This window comes from Apteryx mantelli, chromosome 36 (genome assembly GCF_036417845.1).
Source record: "Apteryx mantelli isolate bAptMan1 chromosome 36, bAptMan1.hap1, whole genome shotgun sequence".
Lineage (NCBI taxonomy): Eukaryota > Metazoa > Chordata > Aves > Apterygiformes > Apterygidae > Apteryx > Apteryx mantelli.
Genome location: NC_090013.1, coordinates 540,829 through 557,671, shown reverse-complemented (window position 1 = coordinate 557,671; position 16,843 = coordinate 540,829). Strand labels below are relative to the sequence as shown.

The following is a 16,843-nucleotide window of genomic DNA, read 5'->3' as shown; positions in this document are numbered from 1 at the left end:
CAGGTTTCTCCCATCCTCAACACTAGTATCTCAACTGTAGGCATCATTTTTTTTCACTCCAGGAAAAAGGGCTGGGACCACTGTTGGGAGAAATACATCTTACTCCCACCATAGCTGCAGACTCCAGGCAGGGTTTCTCTTGTGCAACAGCTCAAGAGACTCACGAACCACAGAACCTTCCCCCAAACCCATCCTTGCCCCCTGCACCTACCTCCTCATCCTTGTACCAGGACAACGACTCTGCCGTCAGCACAAACCAGTACTCCTTGGAGCCTCCCTTCATGATGCTGATGTTGTTAATGGTCAGCCAGCCCCTGCGGATCACCTGGAGAGAAAGGAGCGTGGGGGGGAACGGAGGGAGAGGGGAGGAAGGAAGAAGAGGTTACAGGTGACTGTGGCGTCTCCAGGGGAACTCCCCAGACGGAGAGCAAGGGGATGCGCTCCAGAGCCCAAGAGTCCACCTAACCCATCACAGAAAGCCCTAGCCTCAGCAGAAGACCCTTAACCAGGCAGATTTCTAGGCCCCATCTCACACGTAAGCTACCAGCATGTGGAGCAATGTCTAGAGCTCCCTCGGGTCCCTGGGTGAGAAAAGCAGCGATCCCCTGCCCCTCGCTGCCGGTGCTGTCCGATTAGCCAGCCAGCAGCCCGGCTTCTAGACCGGGGAGCTGATGAAGAGAAGAAGTTCCCAACACCCCAAAGTGATAAGGCAGCCAGCAATTCAGAGCACATCTCGTCTTTAAGAGAGGACCAGAACTGCCCAGGGGCGTCACCGTCTCCGTCGCACCTCCAGTTAGACCACGAAACCCAGAAAAGCAGAGGGCTGCTTTGGGGAACCCCTCATCTGTCCCGCAGATAGGCTGCGGCACCATGACCCAGCAGCCCCGCTGGCACACGCGGCGCGGCTGTGCCGAAACCTCACTCGGGAGCAGCGTCTCGGAGGGAAGGCAGATCTAGGCCTTCATCCCGGCTGCTTCAAAGCTGCTGTCACGCTGCCTACTAGCGAGACCAGAAAGGTCTCAGGAAACTAAACAAGCCCAGTCAGCAGGGCACGTTCCCAGCAGCAACGTCCGCCAACTTACCCAGTCCAGCAACTATAGGAGCAGTCCTTCCCTTCCCTGCTCTGCTCAGAGTCTCCATGACCACGTGCCCTCGCTGAGTACGGCCAGGACATCCCTCAGCCTAGTTAGACCTGGGGAACCTCGTGTTTCTTGCCCAAACCCCCTCCCCTCCTTGTATGTTGCTCCCAACCCCAAATTAGCCTCCGCGCTCGGAGGCAGTTCCCCTGCCTTCTCGTAGGCTGGCCCAGCCGGCAGGTTCTCCCAAGCTCCGCGCTCCTCGCGGACGGCTCCCTCCTAGCCCCACGGAGGGATCCAACATGCAACACGGAACAGTAGCCAACGGCAATGGGGGCAGCAGCGCACCGAAGCGGTATTGCCAAAGCCTTACGTTGCAAGCGGCAGTTTTTCACGAAACAACAAACGAGCACGGCATAGTCTGGGGGTCTGCACCGCAGCTGGCTTCTCCGAGGCAGGCGGAGGCGTTTCCGGTGGGAAGTCGGACACGTGGTAACGGGGCTCCTGCATGACACGGGCGCCCCGCAGCAGAGCCCTTGCCGGGCTATCGGACGCCCAACCTGGCACCACCCGAGCGAGAGGGGCACCACCCTACCGATGCCAGCGGGGACTCGCGAGCCCGTAATAACTTCCTCAAGGGAACAGCCCTTGCAGAGCAAATTCGTGGCTACGGCCGCTCGCTGCACCTTAGCCAGAGCAGAATCTCTGCGGGGATCTCCCGGGGTCTGCCCGCTAGAAACCACCGTGAATTACCACAAACTGCTCATAGCCGTGAGAGCGGGCAACAAAGACGTGCTGGAAGCCGGGATCAGTCCCGGCCTCCAACGCAGACAACCCAGGGCCCGGCTGGAGAGCACGCTGCTGGGCCAAGCGCAGCGGCTCGACCCTGCCCAGCGTGCTCCCGCGGGCCCCCCACCGGAGCGGCGGCCCGTTTACTTCCGTCAGCTTCACAGCTGAGACCTTCGGGACAGGCTGGGAGTTCTCTAGCATTTCAAATGAAGGCATGATTGCTCTCGGCCCATCGGGGTTCCTCCGTTGTGCCGGTAGCTATTGTACTAAAAGGAAGGTCACTGCTGCTTGTTACGGACCCCAGGACGACAGCAGGAGCCTTTAGACTGAGCTGTGAGTCTCTCTGCCTACTGGGGCCGTAGGGGAGCTGCATTCTTCCAGCCGTCGCCCCTGCGGTTTTACTGCAGAGCTCCTACACCGGCTGCTTTGCGCTCTGAGAACCGATGCTCTGCCGCGAGATCGTGCTGCGCTTCCGGCTGATGCCCGTCTGTTTGCAAACAACCCGCTCCCAGGCAGACGTGGCAGCGGAGGCCCCCTGAGCCCGGCTTTCTACTTTCTGCCACGTCACCCCGTCTAGCACGGATTCTCCTCTCGAGGCAGCAAGGCGACCCCGATGCCAGGAAGCTGTCTGCTCCTAAGAGGAATCTGGCCAGAGTCAAATCAACCTGGGGCAGGAGCTGCCATGTGATCAAGAGCAAAAGCAACCGCTTCCAGACACCAGCCCTGAAAGAGGACTGTCCGCCAAGCCCCCACTCCTGACGGACCAACACATCCGACATGTTCAGAGAGAGTCCAGCCAAGCGCGGAGGTGCTACAACACACAAAAATCTAGCTTCCAACAGTGCTAACACCCCTGCACGTCAGGACATGACGATCCCCCTAGTATGGAAACAGCATCTTGCATTACGGGCTGCTTTCACTGCTCCGTGCTGAGCATCCCGCAACAGCACGCCGGCAGCAGGAGAGCGTCGACGGCAGCTCTGCGAAGCCCCTGACCGAGATCGCCTCTGGCTACCTTCAGAGAGCCCTCGGCCATCAGCCTCCGCGTGCCGGAGCCACGGCCTTTCTACCCCAGTGCTTCACAGGCGTTAGTTCCACCACACAGGTTAGTAATGAGCAGACGGGGGGGAAACGCACTCCGCACGTTGAGGGGGGCTGATTCAAGTCAGTCCAAAGCATGGATTGGAGGGAAACACACAACCCTCGTGGTTAGGCAGAGAAGAGTTAGACACGAGCTAGTTCCGGAGTTTGTTATGGCTTGTACAGGAACCACCTCTGAGCAGCTGTGATAGAGAGACCCAGGCAGGGCTTTAATCTTGGCATCAGAAGTTGCGAGCTGGAGGGCGACAGGAGCCCGTGTCAGCCCCTTCACGCCGAGGGTTTTTTCTGGGCACTGCTGGGGGAACCTTCCAAGGGATCATGCTAGGGCCATGCTCGTTTTCAGACTGCTCAGGTAGCCGCCAACATAAAAGCCACGACAAAATCCCCTCTGTTAGGCACACACAAAGCTCGGTGCACTGGCGGGTGCAGGCAGCTAGAGCTAAAACTTAACTCATACAGATTTTCTGGCGAGGGGAAGGAAGGAGCCCTGAAATTAAGATGGCAGAAGCTGTCAATTTAAAGATTTCACCTTCTGATTTGCGCTCTCTGGGCTCTTGTGCGTTTGAGAGCCCAATTCACAATGAAAAAACCATCTCTGAATTGGAACTGAGTTTGGTTTTAAAGGAACAGAGCAGAAGGGTGGAGATAGAGCAGATGAGAGGATCAGAGCAAGGAAGGGGCACAGGGAAAAGGTTCAGCAGCAAAGCAGAAGCTGCTGTCCTGGGAGCCAGGTTAGAGGTTCTGGCAGGTTCGGGGCAGCTGTGGAGGGAATTACAAGGAACAGGGACTCTGCCTTTACGGCACAGGGGAGAGGGCCAGGGCTGTAGCACAGAGGGATCTGTAGAACCAAAAAAGAAGAAAAAGCCAAGATTTGATTTCTTTAGCTAAAGGGTAACGGAGGGGAGGGCACCCTCCAGAGCCAGAGACATCCCAGCGGGGCACTGGCTTGCGGCAGGACCTGGGACATCTCTTACTCTAACCGCAAACGCGTGAAGCACGTGTAACCCAGGTCAAGGGGGAGGAGAGAGGGAGGCTGAGCCAGACTGTGTGGCACCAAGCAGCACAGCAGAGAGCCCGGAAGAAAGTTCCTTTAAGACTGACTGATATCAGTGAGAGCATCTCGATGGTTTTAGGGCTTGCAACCCAGGCAAGCCGGCCCTGCAGAGGCACTCCAGAGCATGGCGACAGCCTACGGCTTTGCCCGGTTCCGAATCAGAAGCAGCCCATTGCAGGGCTGACGCCTCGAATCCTTAATTGTCAGATCTCCACCTTCCCGTCGCCCGGCACAATCACGTTCTCACAGCCAGTGATGGAAGAGCAGCCTTGCACAGAACTAATCACCATGTGGGAAGCAACAGAGGCCCCTGGGAGGATTCCTTTGTTTTGCAGAAACATCTGGATGGTGCTAAAAGAAAATGGAAGTGTCTGAACACTTGGAAGAGACGGGAAACAGGCATGGGGCCCTCAAAGACTGTCAGAGCAACGATTCGAGTTAGCTGCGGATGTGGTTGGGCAAGTCACGGGGCTGAACAGAGCAGAATGTATAAACTTTCCTGGGAAGAGTGGGGCAGGCGCTGCCTGCGCTACGGCAGGGCAACCGCCTCACCAGCACTACATCCCTCTTGCTACTCTCTTTTCACTGTAACTGAGTTATTAGAGCAGCCTCTTAAAGCTCATTTTTGAGACCAGAAAGCATATCGTACCCGAGCTGCAGACACTTTTTCACGGGACTCTGCTCAACTGGTTAAAAAGCAGCAGGTAACAAAGATACCTGGCTCTGGGGAACTTCGTCTGCCGGGTAAATCCAGCCGCCCTCGCTTCATCTACCAGCCCAGCGCCAATCCCCAGCGGCCGGAGCCGAACTATCTTCCTGGGAAGTGGTACCCTCGCTTCCTCCACCAGTGAGGGATTCAGATGCTCGGCCAGGGACAGGGTGTGGGGGCAGTCTCCGATGGACCGAGGCAATACCTGAACCGCGGCCCGCAAGGAGGTGGGAGGCTCTTGGAAGGAAAGCACCAGCCAGGGGGTTGGAGACCGCTTCCGTATCAGACACTTCCATTTTCTTGGACTGCACATACGAAGGTGAACTCCAAGCCCAGAGCAGCGGGGTCAGGGCCCCTCCACCCACCCCACCACCTCCAGAGGGTCTTGCTCGGCCACTAAAAGGGAAACTTTTCCTTTTGGAGGAAACATTGCCTTCTGCCTCGCCAGAAGTGAGTACGCTTGAAGGAAAAGCTCTTTGCTGGCTGAACGATGAGGTTTAAAGCAGCGGATGGGTTACCCAAGGTTTCCCCCCTACACCCACCAGGACACAACTGCTAACGATGTCCGGTAGGCACCTAGGAAGAAGAGGGCTTCTTGCTAGAGACCGCACAGGGTTTCTCCACCAGCCGTGCAGTGCTCTGACGCGGTGGCCAGCTCCTAGGCCCAGTAAACCCAGCAGCAGTGCTGGTGGCCAGCCCGCAGTTGGGACCCAACCTCACAAGCCCAAAAGGCAGCTTGGAAATGGGGGGGGAAATAACACGCCTCCATCCCCACTGGCAGCGGCTGCTGTGAACAGGGGAGCAAGTTCTTTGCCGCTGTGCGTGCCCAAACCACCAGCCACGCGGACGGAGCCGCAGGCAGAGGGCTCCCCGCCGAAGCACTCGCCTCGCTTAAGCCCGTGCTGCGGCTCGGTGGGAACCACGTCCCACGACGGCTGCGGGAGGTTCTGCGCTAAGAGGGTCCAGGCCTGTCAAACCCAGCAGCGCCAAGATTTTGGATCCCTGCATCCCAGCGCCGCCTGTACCTGAACCCCAATACCCGACTCTTCCTATACCTGTTCCCAGCAAGTACCCACAGATGCCAAACAGCAGTTTTGCCGTGCCTCTGTTTACAGCGGGATTGTCATGGCACACACAGTCCTAAGCCCTTTTTCTCAGCTCACGGGGACTGTGCTGGGGCCGTGGGAAGAGACCATGTGGGGGGAAAGAGAGGGAGTTTCATCTCTAGACTAAGCCCATAAAGCGCGGTAATTCCGCCCCGGGAATCCTGTTCTTCCTCTGCCGTCAGCGTACTCAATTCTGTGAGGCAAGAGGTGTTATTTTAGCATTGGAAGTTCCTTCTGGCAGGGCCACATCCATCACTGGGTGTTGTCTATCAGCACTATCACACTATATGGGTACTTACCAGTATCTCACCCTTTAGGTGTGCAAAATTAAGGGGGGAAAAAAAAAGCAGGACAAGGAGACAGAACAGTGAAGAAAAACGAAGTGATGGAAGGAAGAAGAGAGCAGGAAGCACAAAAAATGGTAGGAAAAAGCAGAAAAACAGCAAAAGAAAAACAGTTACATGCTATTAATTATAATTTTACAGTGTTAATATTTCATTACAATCTTTCCAAACAAGAGGCAATGTCTGCATTACGTACTGCAAGACCTAACACCATGCAAGGGGGCGTTTCCAGTCCTGCTCTCAGTCATGCACACTAGATAGCGAACGCCCCTCTCAGAACTGGAAGGCTGCATGACGAGACAGAACTGAGGCCAACACGGCTGCCAGGTATGTACGTCCCTGTGCTAGTCTTGGTCCCCGCTCCCTCTGCCCCCTCCCCGAACAGCTAGTTTGCAATAAATGAAGGGGCCAGGACCAGGAAGTTACGCTGGCCTCTGCCCAGACTTGCCCACTTCTGAGGACACAGGGATCCTCCAGCGGTGCCTACTGCCCGGCTGTCCCGATCCCATTACTTTTAGACAAGCTCCTCCGGAGCTCCCACCCCATGAGTCAGAGCTCTGCGTTTCCTGTCTGCAACCCCAGTGTCAAATATCTCTTTCCCTCAAGGAGGGAGTTTGTGGATCGACCCGAATCCAGCTTTCCGAACTGCAAAACGCAGCTCTTGGGTTGCTCTGAAGCACGGTTGGAGCGGGATCCAAGCCTAGACAGCTACCTCTGCCCCACGCTACAAGGGAGACCGCGGGGTTGCCAGGCTATACCTGATTCGGGATGGCTCTTTTCTTGTTCGTCTGGGTGTTCCTCTGCTGTGCACTGAAACAAGAAAAGAGCACAGCTTTACGCGGAGAACGCCAAGCAAACGGCAAGTGCTCAGGGCCCACGCAGCCACAGAGACCGAGTCACACGGCTTGCCTACAGGCTACGTCGACCCTTGAGGTAGCATGCTTCCCCCAGGGCCATGAGGAGCGCTGTAAGGAAGAGCTGAGCCCAAAGGGGTAGCCCATCACGTGGAATTCAGCCGAGAGCACCCGGACTACTTATCACTCCTTATTATTATCGTGCATTGCAATGCAGACAGAGGAGACCTTTCCAGAGTTTTGTCCAGAACTGAACGTACACGAGACAGCAGCACCACGGGGCAGGTATGGGGCTTTCCAACCTGGACAGCTTTATCTCCTTCCTTACAGTCCTTATCTCCAGGCACGTGAGTCATTTACACTCCCCATATCTTCCACAGGGGCAAGGTTACAACTTGCAGGAGAGGTAAACCAAGCAGAGCAGCAGTGTTTGCTAATTCAAAAGGCCACAGAGTTCAGGGAGTTGAACTCATCAACCCAGTCAAGCCGATGTACCCAACTCTCCCTGCCACCAGAAGGTAGATAACTGGAAGGTAGATAACCAGAAGGACTAGTCTCCAGAAACACCTGCAGCCTCCTAGTCGCCCCCAGGTTGGAAAAGAGCATACCTGCACCAGAGGGAAAGCTACCTGTCTCTCCTGAGCAACCAAAGAGACGAGGGGCGAGGTGCAGGACGTAACCGTTAGTCAGGAGCAGGAACAAAATCCATGAAAACAGTTAGAATTACGCCAGGATGCCCCACGGAGAAGCAGTTTACAAGCAAAAACGGGGTCGTTTCCCTGGGGAAGGTCACTGCAGAACCACGTTCACAGCAGCCACCGTCCCTCCAGCCCAGGATGTCCCTAACCTGCCACCTGAGGGAATTTGGGAGTGATCGCTCTTTACCTGCCCTGTTCCTTACGCTCCTCTCTAAACCCCAGAACACCAGGCGAGCCCGATGCCTGGTCTGACCCAGTGCAACAGCTCCTGCTCTCATCTGGGATGCGAGAAGCTCTCACTTCGCTGAACTTCACTGCAGGAGCACTTCTGAAGCTCAGCCTGGCGGAGGCCTCTCCGGCTCTCTCAAAGACCCCTTCAGCCTGCGGGGAGGGGAAGGTGCAAGCAGGGCTGGCCCGGTCACTCGGTACATACTGTTTCGGCAGGTACCCACCCCGTCGTCAAGTGCTGCTCAGTGTAACAGCTGGGGAGTGGGAGAGTTTCAGAGGAGTCCGGAGGAAAGAGTGAGATGGTTCAAAGGAAAAACAGGAGAGATTAGGAGAAGAGGAAGGAACTGCGAATGAATGTGAAAAGCAGAGACATAAAAAAAGAGGGGAGAAAAAGAAAACAGAGGAAGAATAAGTGAATTTAAGGAGAAGGAAGCGGTGCGGGCTTTGGCTGGCGCTACGAAGAACGTGACCAGCCCAGGGCAGAGCTGCATGCCTTGGCTCTCTCTGTGCAGGGACACCTGAGCTAGACCTCTCGGCAGCTCCAAAAGGTTATCACAAAGGTAGGGGCTGGGCTGATGGAAAACACAAGTGACCCTGGTGTCCGCAGGCAAAAAGCCAAAGTTGAAGACAGACTGACTGACAGAAGAGACCCCCCCTCCCCTCTGCCCTTCTCTGTTCCTGGTCCTGCCTGCCTGGGCAGACAATTACGAGGGACGAGCTCGAAGAATGTGGAGACGTTCCTGCTCCAGCCCAGGGACAGCAGCCGACACGTGAGTCCAGCAGCTCCACTGGGACACAGAGAGTCGTTTCACTTTCCCTTAGTGTGGCCAAGGGGCACGGAAAATTCCCACATCTCAGCTGAAGGGGGGGAGACAGCCTTAATTACCTGAATTCATCACAAGCGCTCCTGTGAGAAGGCCCTAAGCAGTTCTAGTTCATCAGTACGAGACTCAACAATCTGACTCCAGTTTTTCATGCATTCTGCTGTAACGAGCAGCGTTAACAAACCCTGCTTCAGGCTAATATCTGAAGCAAAGGAATGATGTGGGGCAGCTCCCATCTTCAGGCCCTTAAATACTAGACCAGGTGGCAAGCAAAGAAGTGGAGCTCCTGTGCAAATCTCACAGGCCTCCAGAATTGCTTGAACTCAGGCGCAGGAGGCACTGACATGGTTTTGGTGGATAATGCTAGGACTTGGGAGACTCTTCCACCGGTTGTCATATTGGTGACCCCGAAAGTGTAATTTAACATCCCACACACCTCATCTGCAAACTGGGGATAGGACCGTGAACTTCGTTTATAAAAGAATTTGACAAAAACCCCACCGCACCGGCCAGTTACCTACTTGGCAAATCCGATAAAATCTTCGTGGTTAGTGTTGATGTAGGAGAGCTCAATGTCAATCAGCAGGAGAATCTGGAAAGAGATTTACAAGTCAGGAGTCCCACGGGAAGAGTCGGCCACCTCCTGCTCTAGCACTGCTCAGCAAGAGTTGCCACCGAGCCCCAAGGGACGCGGCTGTGCTCAGGGGCCACCTGCGACCGCACGGGCCTGCACGGAGATGCCCGACCTCCGGCGCTCTGCATCGCTGCCGCGAGAGGGAGCTTTGGGATTGCGAGTGGGGAGCAGCCGGGCGGCCGGCCCAACCGCGGGCTGCGCGCACAGGCAGGATTCGCTTTGTCCTCGGAGAGGAGAAGCGCCGAACAGCTCCGCTTTCTCCTGGCTTTCTAGGTAGGCGAAGGAAGATGACGGGGCGAGCCTGGAAAGCTGCTCACCTGGTCCTTCGTTTTGCCTTCCCGTTCCCTGATGTGAGTGGTAACAATCCTCTCCGTCTCCTCTCGCAACCTGGGGTAGGAACCGAGCTGAAAAGAGAGGGAGAAGGCCAGGGAAAACCGCTGCTGATCAGACCGTGGCAGCCTCCAACACTTATCACAGAAAGCTGGCCACAAAAACACACTCACAAACGCAGAGGACAGAAGGGATCGAGCCCCAGTTCTGTCTGGAGGACACAACTGGGGCTCAGAGGTGGAAGAAGCAACAGAGTTGATTCTCTTCACTAGATCCGACAAGACAGCAGAGTGCCCTTCCTGGGGGCCTTAGAAGCATGCTTAACATACGAATCAAGCTTCTCTTCCCACCCTCGGACCCACGGCTAAGCAGATTCAGATTTTCACGGCATGAAGCGCGAGCTACCGCTAAGCAAGGCAAAGGAGATGGGTTCTCAGCAATGCAAGGCCTCAGCTACGCTAGGAGCGTTTTTAGCCTTTACTGTTACGGGGGCGAGCAAACACCTGTGCAATATGTCTCGGCAGGACCCGTGCCGCGAAGCCAAGTTAATGCTATGACTGTATTTGCTGGCACTTCCAGCAAGTGTTCAGGTGTCAGAAGGACGCAGTGTCCCCCCAAATCAGCGGCAACCTTGCTGTCGAACTCACTTTGGTCGGCTGGGTCCTGAGAGCAAATATATTCCAGATGTTCAGATTAGACAAAGAGGGATGAATTAAGACCCATTACCTTTTCGGCACACTTTTTAATGACTGTGGCCAGCTCTGAGACCACCAGATCAACACACTTCAAACTGGGCTCTTTAAGCTTTACAATCTGTTTTTTCACTATGGCTTCAAAGGCCATGTCGGGCGTGAAGAGCCCCGTCCTGCATCATGCAGAGAGCGAGAGCGAAACACCAAGTGGAGTGCAGGGGAAAAAATAGCAACAAAGACAGAAAGAAAAGAAAAATGAGATTTAAAAAAAAAAATTAAGGTTAGTAACATGCAAAGGAAAAAGCTACAGTGCCTGCCTGGGAAATTCCTTCGGATCCCTTGGAGCTGTTCTGCAACCAGCTCAGGTAACCCCTCAGCTTCCCTTCATCTCACAGCCAGACTGAGCAGGGGCACGAATTCTCAGCTCCAGGCCCACGAACACATCCTGCCCTGCTGGTCTGGAGACCGCTTTGCAGCAGCGCCGAACACCCTGATCCGAGGATGCCTCATGTCCACTCTGCCTCGGCACATACGAGAGGGTGGTGTTACCCTGAGCACGGCAGAGCCCTGGAAAGCCTCCTAGACTCTCTCTAGCCTGGACCATTGAGATCCAGCTTTAGCAAACCGTGAATTTCAAGTCTTCTTTGGGGTAAGAGCCTCCCTGCAGCTCTTTGAGACAGCAGCTGCTGCAATAACATCCGGGCAGCCGCTGTTTCGGGATAACCTCTTGCTCCAGCCGAAACAGCACGCGCTGACTCAGGACATCGTCCTAGCGCACATCCCTCCGAGCCCTCCGCAGGCAAAGCCTTGTCCCCCGGTCAGCAGGGCGGCTTGCCTGCAAGCTCACTCCTCTTTGTTACCCTTCCGGCGGACAGATTCCCTGGGGATTCCTCTTTTTGTCCTGCCTAACCTGGGACCGAAGGAATTTCAGCAGTAAGCGCCGGCTTCTTCACGTTACCCAGATCGCAGTGAACCACACTGAGCACAAAGGAGCTCCTGACCCACAGACAAACCCCCACAGCTCCTACCACTGACAGAACCAGATGAGCATTTAAACTGCTCTGCTCCACAAAAGCACTCTGGGTAGCCGATATCACAGTGACCTTCTCTTTCTCGTCTGGTCCCTGCAGGTAGGCAAAAAATCTTCCTCTTTTTTTTTTTTTTTTTTTTTTGAACATAAGCATTACAAGAAGAAAACGGGAGCTCTTTCTCCTGTTCTCTTTTCAGTTTAACGCATTTCTTTCGCTTCTACCAGAACGAAGTTAAAAAAAGAGTCACCCTGAGAAGCCATTATTAAATATGGAAACGGCCCATTCATCCAGGGCTGTCGTGCAGCTTCAGGGTAATTAACACTTCCAAGAACAAATGACGATGGGGGAAACCTTTTGAAATGGAAATGCGCTTGTTATCAAGCGGCTTATTAATTGCAGACATTGAACTACAGGGTTTACAAGTAAGACACGAGACCATTTGCTGGAACTGCTGCCCCCAGCTTTTGTTTCCATTTTCCACGAGTTCCCAGAGTGCAGCGAAGCAGCAGTTTAAATCGCAGCTTAGAAGACACGTGCTAAGAGAGGTACCAGGATCCACGAACAGCCTGCCCACCTGCCTGGCTCACACCATGCATCGGGAACGAAGCCCTGGCGGCGTCCCTTCCGACCCGCCGCTGCGCACCGCAGCCCGAGCCAGGTCTCTCGAGGCCCCGGAGAGCCCGTCTGCGCGAGAGCCGCGCTGTCCCCAGGAGGGTGGCAGACACAGGAAGCAAAGCGTCTTGCCAAGGGTCGCCCAGAAGGCCGGGGCAGGGACAGGGACAGGAGCAGAACTCCCGGCTCTGTCCGTCACGCCGCCTGCGAGGCCTCGGTGACGCCGCTCGAGCCCGAAGCGCCAGGCGAGCCCAGGGCCACGGAGTTGTCCTCAGGGCTTAGCCGCGTCCCCACTCTGGCCCAGACAGCGCAACTTTGACCAGAGGAGCCTCTCGGCTGAAGGACACGGGGAGGACTCCAGGTTAGGAGATGCATCAGTCAAAGGTCAGAAATACCCAATTTGCTTAGGGGGCTCCCAGATTTTGTTTCTTTTTTTGGAGGGGAAACCAGGCAAGGCAGGCAGGTTAGAGCATCACTCCTGCTTCCCCATCCCACTGGTAGGAAGAGGCTGGATTGCCTCCAGCCAGTTCAATACCTTACTGGTACACTGTCTAACTGTATTGATTAACTCCTGAATAACGAGGTCGACACACTTCAGACAAGGCTCTTTCAGCTTCACCACCTGCTTTTTCACAATGGCCTCGAATGCCAAGTCTGGGGTGAAGAGCCCCGTCCTACAGGAGTCCACATGCGGGGCGAGAGGGCAGAGACATGGCAGAGAAAAAAACAAAATGGGTGATCAGGTTTAGAGGCGATCGGCCGCATCCTGACGAGAGAGCAGCAGCACCACCCTGGAGAGCAACTCCCTCCCCGGACAGGCGGGCCGCGAGCTGGGACGGCTCCTGCTGCTGGCACCGTCCCCTTCCTGGATCCGCGGCGTCGCTGAACCCCGCTGCTCCGCCACCCTCGGTTGGGGCTTGCACAGTGCAGCCGAGGGGACGGGGGGCTGACACCTCCACCTGCCCCTTTCGCAGGCCGTGCGCCCTGCTCTCTCCAGCCGCGGGGTGGGAACACCTCAAACTAGGGTGCTACTCCCTCCACGAACAGGAGCGAGCGCCCGAACTACCAGGCGCACCAACACTGTAAGCAGATGGGAAACAGCCTTTGCAGCAGCGTTTAGGGAAAAGGGATACACCAAGAGCAGGTCAAATGGCTCCTGGGCTCAGGCAAAGAAAGGAAACGCTAGATTTCTCTTTCCCCATCAGGCCAAAGGAGAGCAGGTGTGCCAAGGAGAGGACTTGTACCTAATGCGATTCCTCTCCCGTGTCCCTGTTTCAGTGCTGTCAGGCTCCAGGCACACAACAGTTCTGCGCTGTATGGGCTGAGCTGCTTCCACACAAGACGCACTATTTCTAAATGAGACAACTCTGGTCCCCAGGGCACACACCTACGGCCAGAGCCTGGATCCTTACTCTTAGCCGGGAGATTTAACTCTCGTTCCCTAAATTTCTCTCAGGGTCATTTCTTCCCCCACTGGAGGAAATAAAAGAGGAAGAGAAAGACTATCTTAGTATCTGAACTGATGGCACAAGGGGAACCTTTTCAGATCAGCTACGCTGAAGTGACACAGTGGGGGAAAACTACGTGAAGCAAAATCAGCAGGACGGTTAAGTTACCCCTTTAATTCCCTCTAAAAGGTTCCAACAGGGACCATCCGTTCTCAGCAAACGCTGGTCTCCACAAGACACTGGACAATGAATTGACAATGACACGTATCGCCTCTCTCTCGGCAGGAATATTCCGATCGCACGTACCACATGGATCAGGCTTACTGATCTACCCTAAGGAAAACAGGATCCGCTACTGCACTGCTCCGATACTTGCCTCACACCGTGGATGTTTTTAATTGCATAGCTTATTTCTCGTCTCAAATCCTTCTCGTCAAACTCCATCTAAATAGGGAAGAAAGCCACAATCAGATTTTACAGCAAGCAACTGAGGCTCTAAGAAAACATCCCTTCCTTCTGCAAGCACCTCCGAATGAGGAGAAGGGAAAGGCTTCAGCTCCACCTGCATGTCACAGCGCACGGCTGGGCAAGAGGGAGTTCAGCTCACCCCTGGCGTCAGGTCAGGTTTAGGAAATAAGCACATAGAGCAAACGTGCCCCTCCTCATTAACAGCAGGTGGAAAACCAACCACATTCTGCTCTGCGTGGGGACAGAGCACCTACCAAACACTATTTGTGCAGAACACAGGTCCCCAGGCCAGCTTTACCTTCACGAGCTCAAAAGGAAACCTCTCATGGAAAATGCGATTGATTCTGGCACCCCCGGAGAGTTCGAGTGTGTCCACCTGGTCTCCTGAACCTTCAATCCGCTTCTCAAAGTCCACACCGAACTGCTGGACCATTCTGTGGAGAAGCAGCAGGATTAAACAGGTAGCAGCTGACTACAACAGATGACAGAATGGACAGCCATCCAGGCCGTCTACTGCAGTCAGCAACATGCCACCAGTTCTGCGTGTCAGCGCCATATAAAGATTCTCCAAACTCCCTCTGTGTGAGTCACAGAAGCAGAATCTCCCTTTTGCTGTAGTCCAAAGGGCACAGGGACAGGCCAAGGAGGGACACAAGTCGCCTTTTTAATCCTGAGACCAAATGTGCAGTCTGTTTGCTTTAAAACAAGCAGGTTATGCGCACACAGCTCAGTAAGCAAGAGGCACCAATTCTTGCCCGCAGAGGTGCTCACCAGGCATTTCTGGGACAGGCTTTCCTTGACCTTCCCAGCAGCCTGTCGGATTAGTGCTGGAGGGCAGGGAATCTCTTCTAGGCGCCACCTCAGTGCAGTTAGAATTGGCAAGGCCTTCCACTAGCACCACTCGTTCCTAATGACAGGGTTAATCTGGGCATCGGGCATTTCCTTGGAAGGAGCCACTAGCCAAGACAAACGACCCTTTCATGAAGACTGAGGTAACTTTAAGCTCTGTGCCAGCAGCTTTAAGCCTCCTTTGCCAGGTGAGGCACCAGGATTGAAGTATTGAGAGGGAGAAACCTACTGTAACAAAGCTTTGGTTTTTCGCGTGGGGTCATCAGGGCGGAAATTCTTGTACTCCTCAACCTCCTTCTCCAGGGACAGCAGCTGACTCTGAAGTTTGCTGCGCAGCGAAGGCAGCGTCTCCCGAATGTGGTTGGTCAGTTGCTACAAAAGAATTGGGAAAGTGAGTGCAGCAGTCCACCCGCCTGCAGGAATTCCCCTCTGCCACCAGCATCAGCAACAAACACTATCAGCAAAAAACATTCAGGAAGAAGTGCAGCTTTTCTCTCCACAAATATAAGAGAAGCAGAAACTCGCCCAAGCTCCCACGCTCAGCATGGCAGAAAAGCTCTCCCTCTAGCGCACTAAACTGCCAGCGAACCAAGTGCAGTGCCTTGACACAGCACCTGCGGTTCAGCCTACCTGGTTAAGGACCTTCTGCAAATGCGGGGTGCCCATCCGGTCTGCCATGTGCCTGTAAGCCGGGTGAGAAAGGAAGAACTTCCGCTCTGCTGCCAGTGCTGCCCTAATGTCCTTCTTACCATCAATGTCCTTCTGGCTCCGGTTAACGACGCCGATGTAGCCTGCAACAGGACACATTGGCTCTTGCTACGGACAGACCCAGCCGAGAGCTGTCCGAGCAGGGCTCTGTGATTGCCATCCATAGCGACTTTGCTTTCCTCAAGCAGAGGGCAACATCTTCAGCAAGAAGGGTCTGGGCTCCCCAGCAGACCTCATTCAGAGATAACAGGCTGCGCAGGAGTTGCCCTTCGACTTGCTCTGAAATGCCACCCTCTCCGCATGAAAGATGAGGGTGTAGCAAGGTCGTGGGGGGGAGGATACGGGGTGACACAAAGCCTTCGAAGTTCATTATACCTCTTCGTAAAGGAAGCAGCTTGTTCTCCAGCACATCTCTGGCATCTGTGCCTTCATCCATCAGATCTAACTTGGTGATCACTCCAATCGTCCGCAAGCCTGAGGCAGCCACACAAAGCAGCAAACAATCAATTTTATTTCACAGAATGTATCGGAAAGAGGCATGCAGGTGTGTAACCAAAACGAGTATGAACTCGCCAGCGGGGACTGGAACTGCTGACACTTTCTCAGCCTTCAGAGGACTGAGAGTCCTCTGTGAGAGGAGGAGAGATGAGAACCCCCTTTGGTTCCCAAATGGTGCAACTGGTTTCTGACACTCTCCTGTGACAGCAGTTGAAGACTTTACGACTCGATACCTGGGCCACTCAAAGCCACAAGCCACCACGCCACTGCAGGGCTCAGAGCAACTGCAGGGACAGAGAAAGGCAGGAGGACGTGTCTGTCTTACCTTGAGGATCAACTTCTTTCGCCATCTTGAGTGCATCCGAGTTGGCCAGATCCATGTTGGCTGGCGTCACAGCAAGGATCAGGCTGCTCTCCCTGCTGATGAACTGCATGATCATGTCTTTGATCTGGTACTCAATGTCTTGTGGTTGGTCCCCCACTGGCACTTTGGTGATACCCGGGAGGTCAATCAGAGTCAGGTTCAACACTGAAAGGACAGAGACCACACGTGTTTGGGGTCAGAGGTCTGGAGTTGGGAGCAAAGGGAACTTCAGCTGTCGGTCCTGCCGTTGACTCTCTTCAGGTCTGCTCATGGATCCAGACCTCCGTAGTCCTTACAAGTCCCTCTGGAGGAAGAGTTATTGCTGTATTTGCTCAGATGGCGGCCACATGTCCCCAGGCTGGTAGAAGATAGGCTAGAGGCACATAATGGCCCCTTTTTGCATGTTAGGGCACAGACCGGGGTAAA

The 16,843-nt window shown here is 54.8% G+C and overlaps 1 protein-coding gene across 8 annotated transcripts in view; it reads right to left on the bottom strand.

Annotated features, from left to right (window-relative positions):
* DNM2 (dynamin 2) overlaps positions 1-16,843 on the bottom strand; it is a 42,815-nt gene that overhangs the window by 12,539 nt on the left and 13,433 nt on the right. For 3 of the 8 annotated variants that reach the window (XM_067314612.1, XM_067314614.1, XM_067314618.1), the window contains exons 4-15: positions 16,379-16,582; positions 15,931-16,029; positions 15,478-15,638; positions 15,077-15,219; positions 14,297-14,432; positions 13,907-13,974; positions 12,618-12,756; positions 9,735-9,821; positions 9,305-9,375; positions 6,938-6,989; positions 6,135-6,146; positions 212-325 (exon numbers count right to left, since the gene is read on the bottom strand). In XM_067314612.1, the coding sequence (XP_067170713.1) occupies positions 212-325; positions 6,135-6,146; positions 6,938-6,989; positions 9,305-9,375; positions 9,735-9,821; positions 12,618-12,756; positions 13,907-13,974; positions 14,297-14,432; positions 15,077-15,219; positions 15,478-15,638; positions 15,931-16,029; positions 16,379-16,582 (1,286 nt within the window). Of the gene's footprint in view, positions 1-211; positions 326-6,134; positions 6,147-6,937; positions 6,990-9,304; positions 9,376-9,734; positions 9,822-10,473; positions 10,613-12,617; positions 12,757-13,906; positions 13,975-14,296; positions 14,433-15,076; positions 15,220-15,477; positions 15,639-15,930; positions 16,030-16,378; positions 16,583-16,843 lie in introns of all 8 variants that reach the window. The other 5 variants (XM_067314613.1, XM_067314615.1, XM_067314616.1 and 2 more) reach the window with 3 other exon arrangements.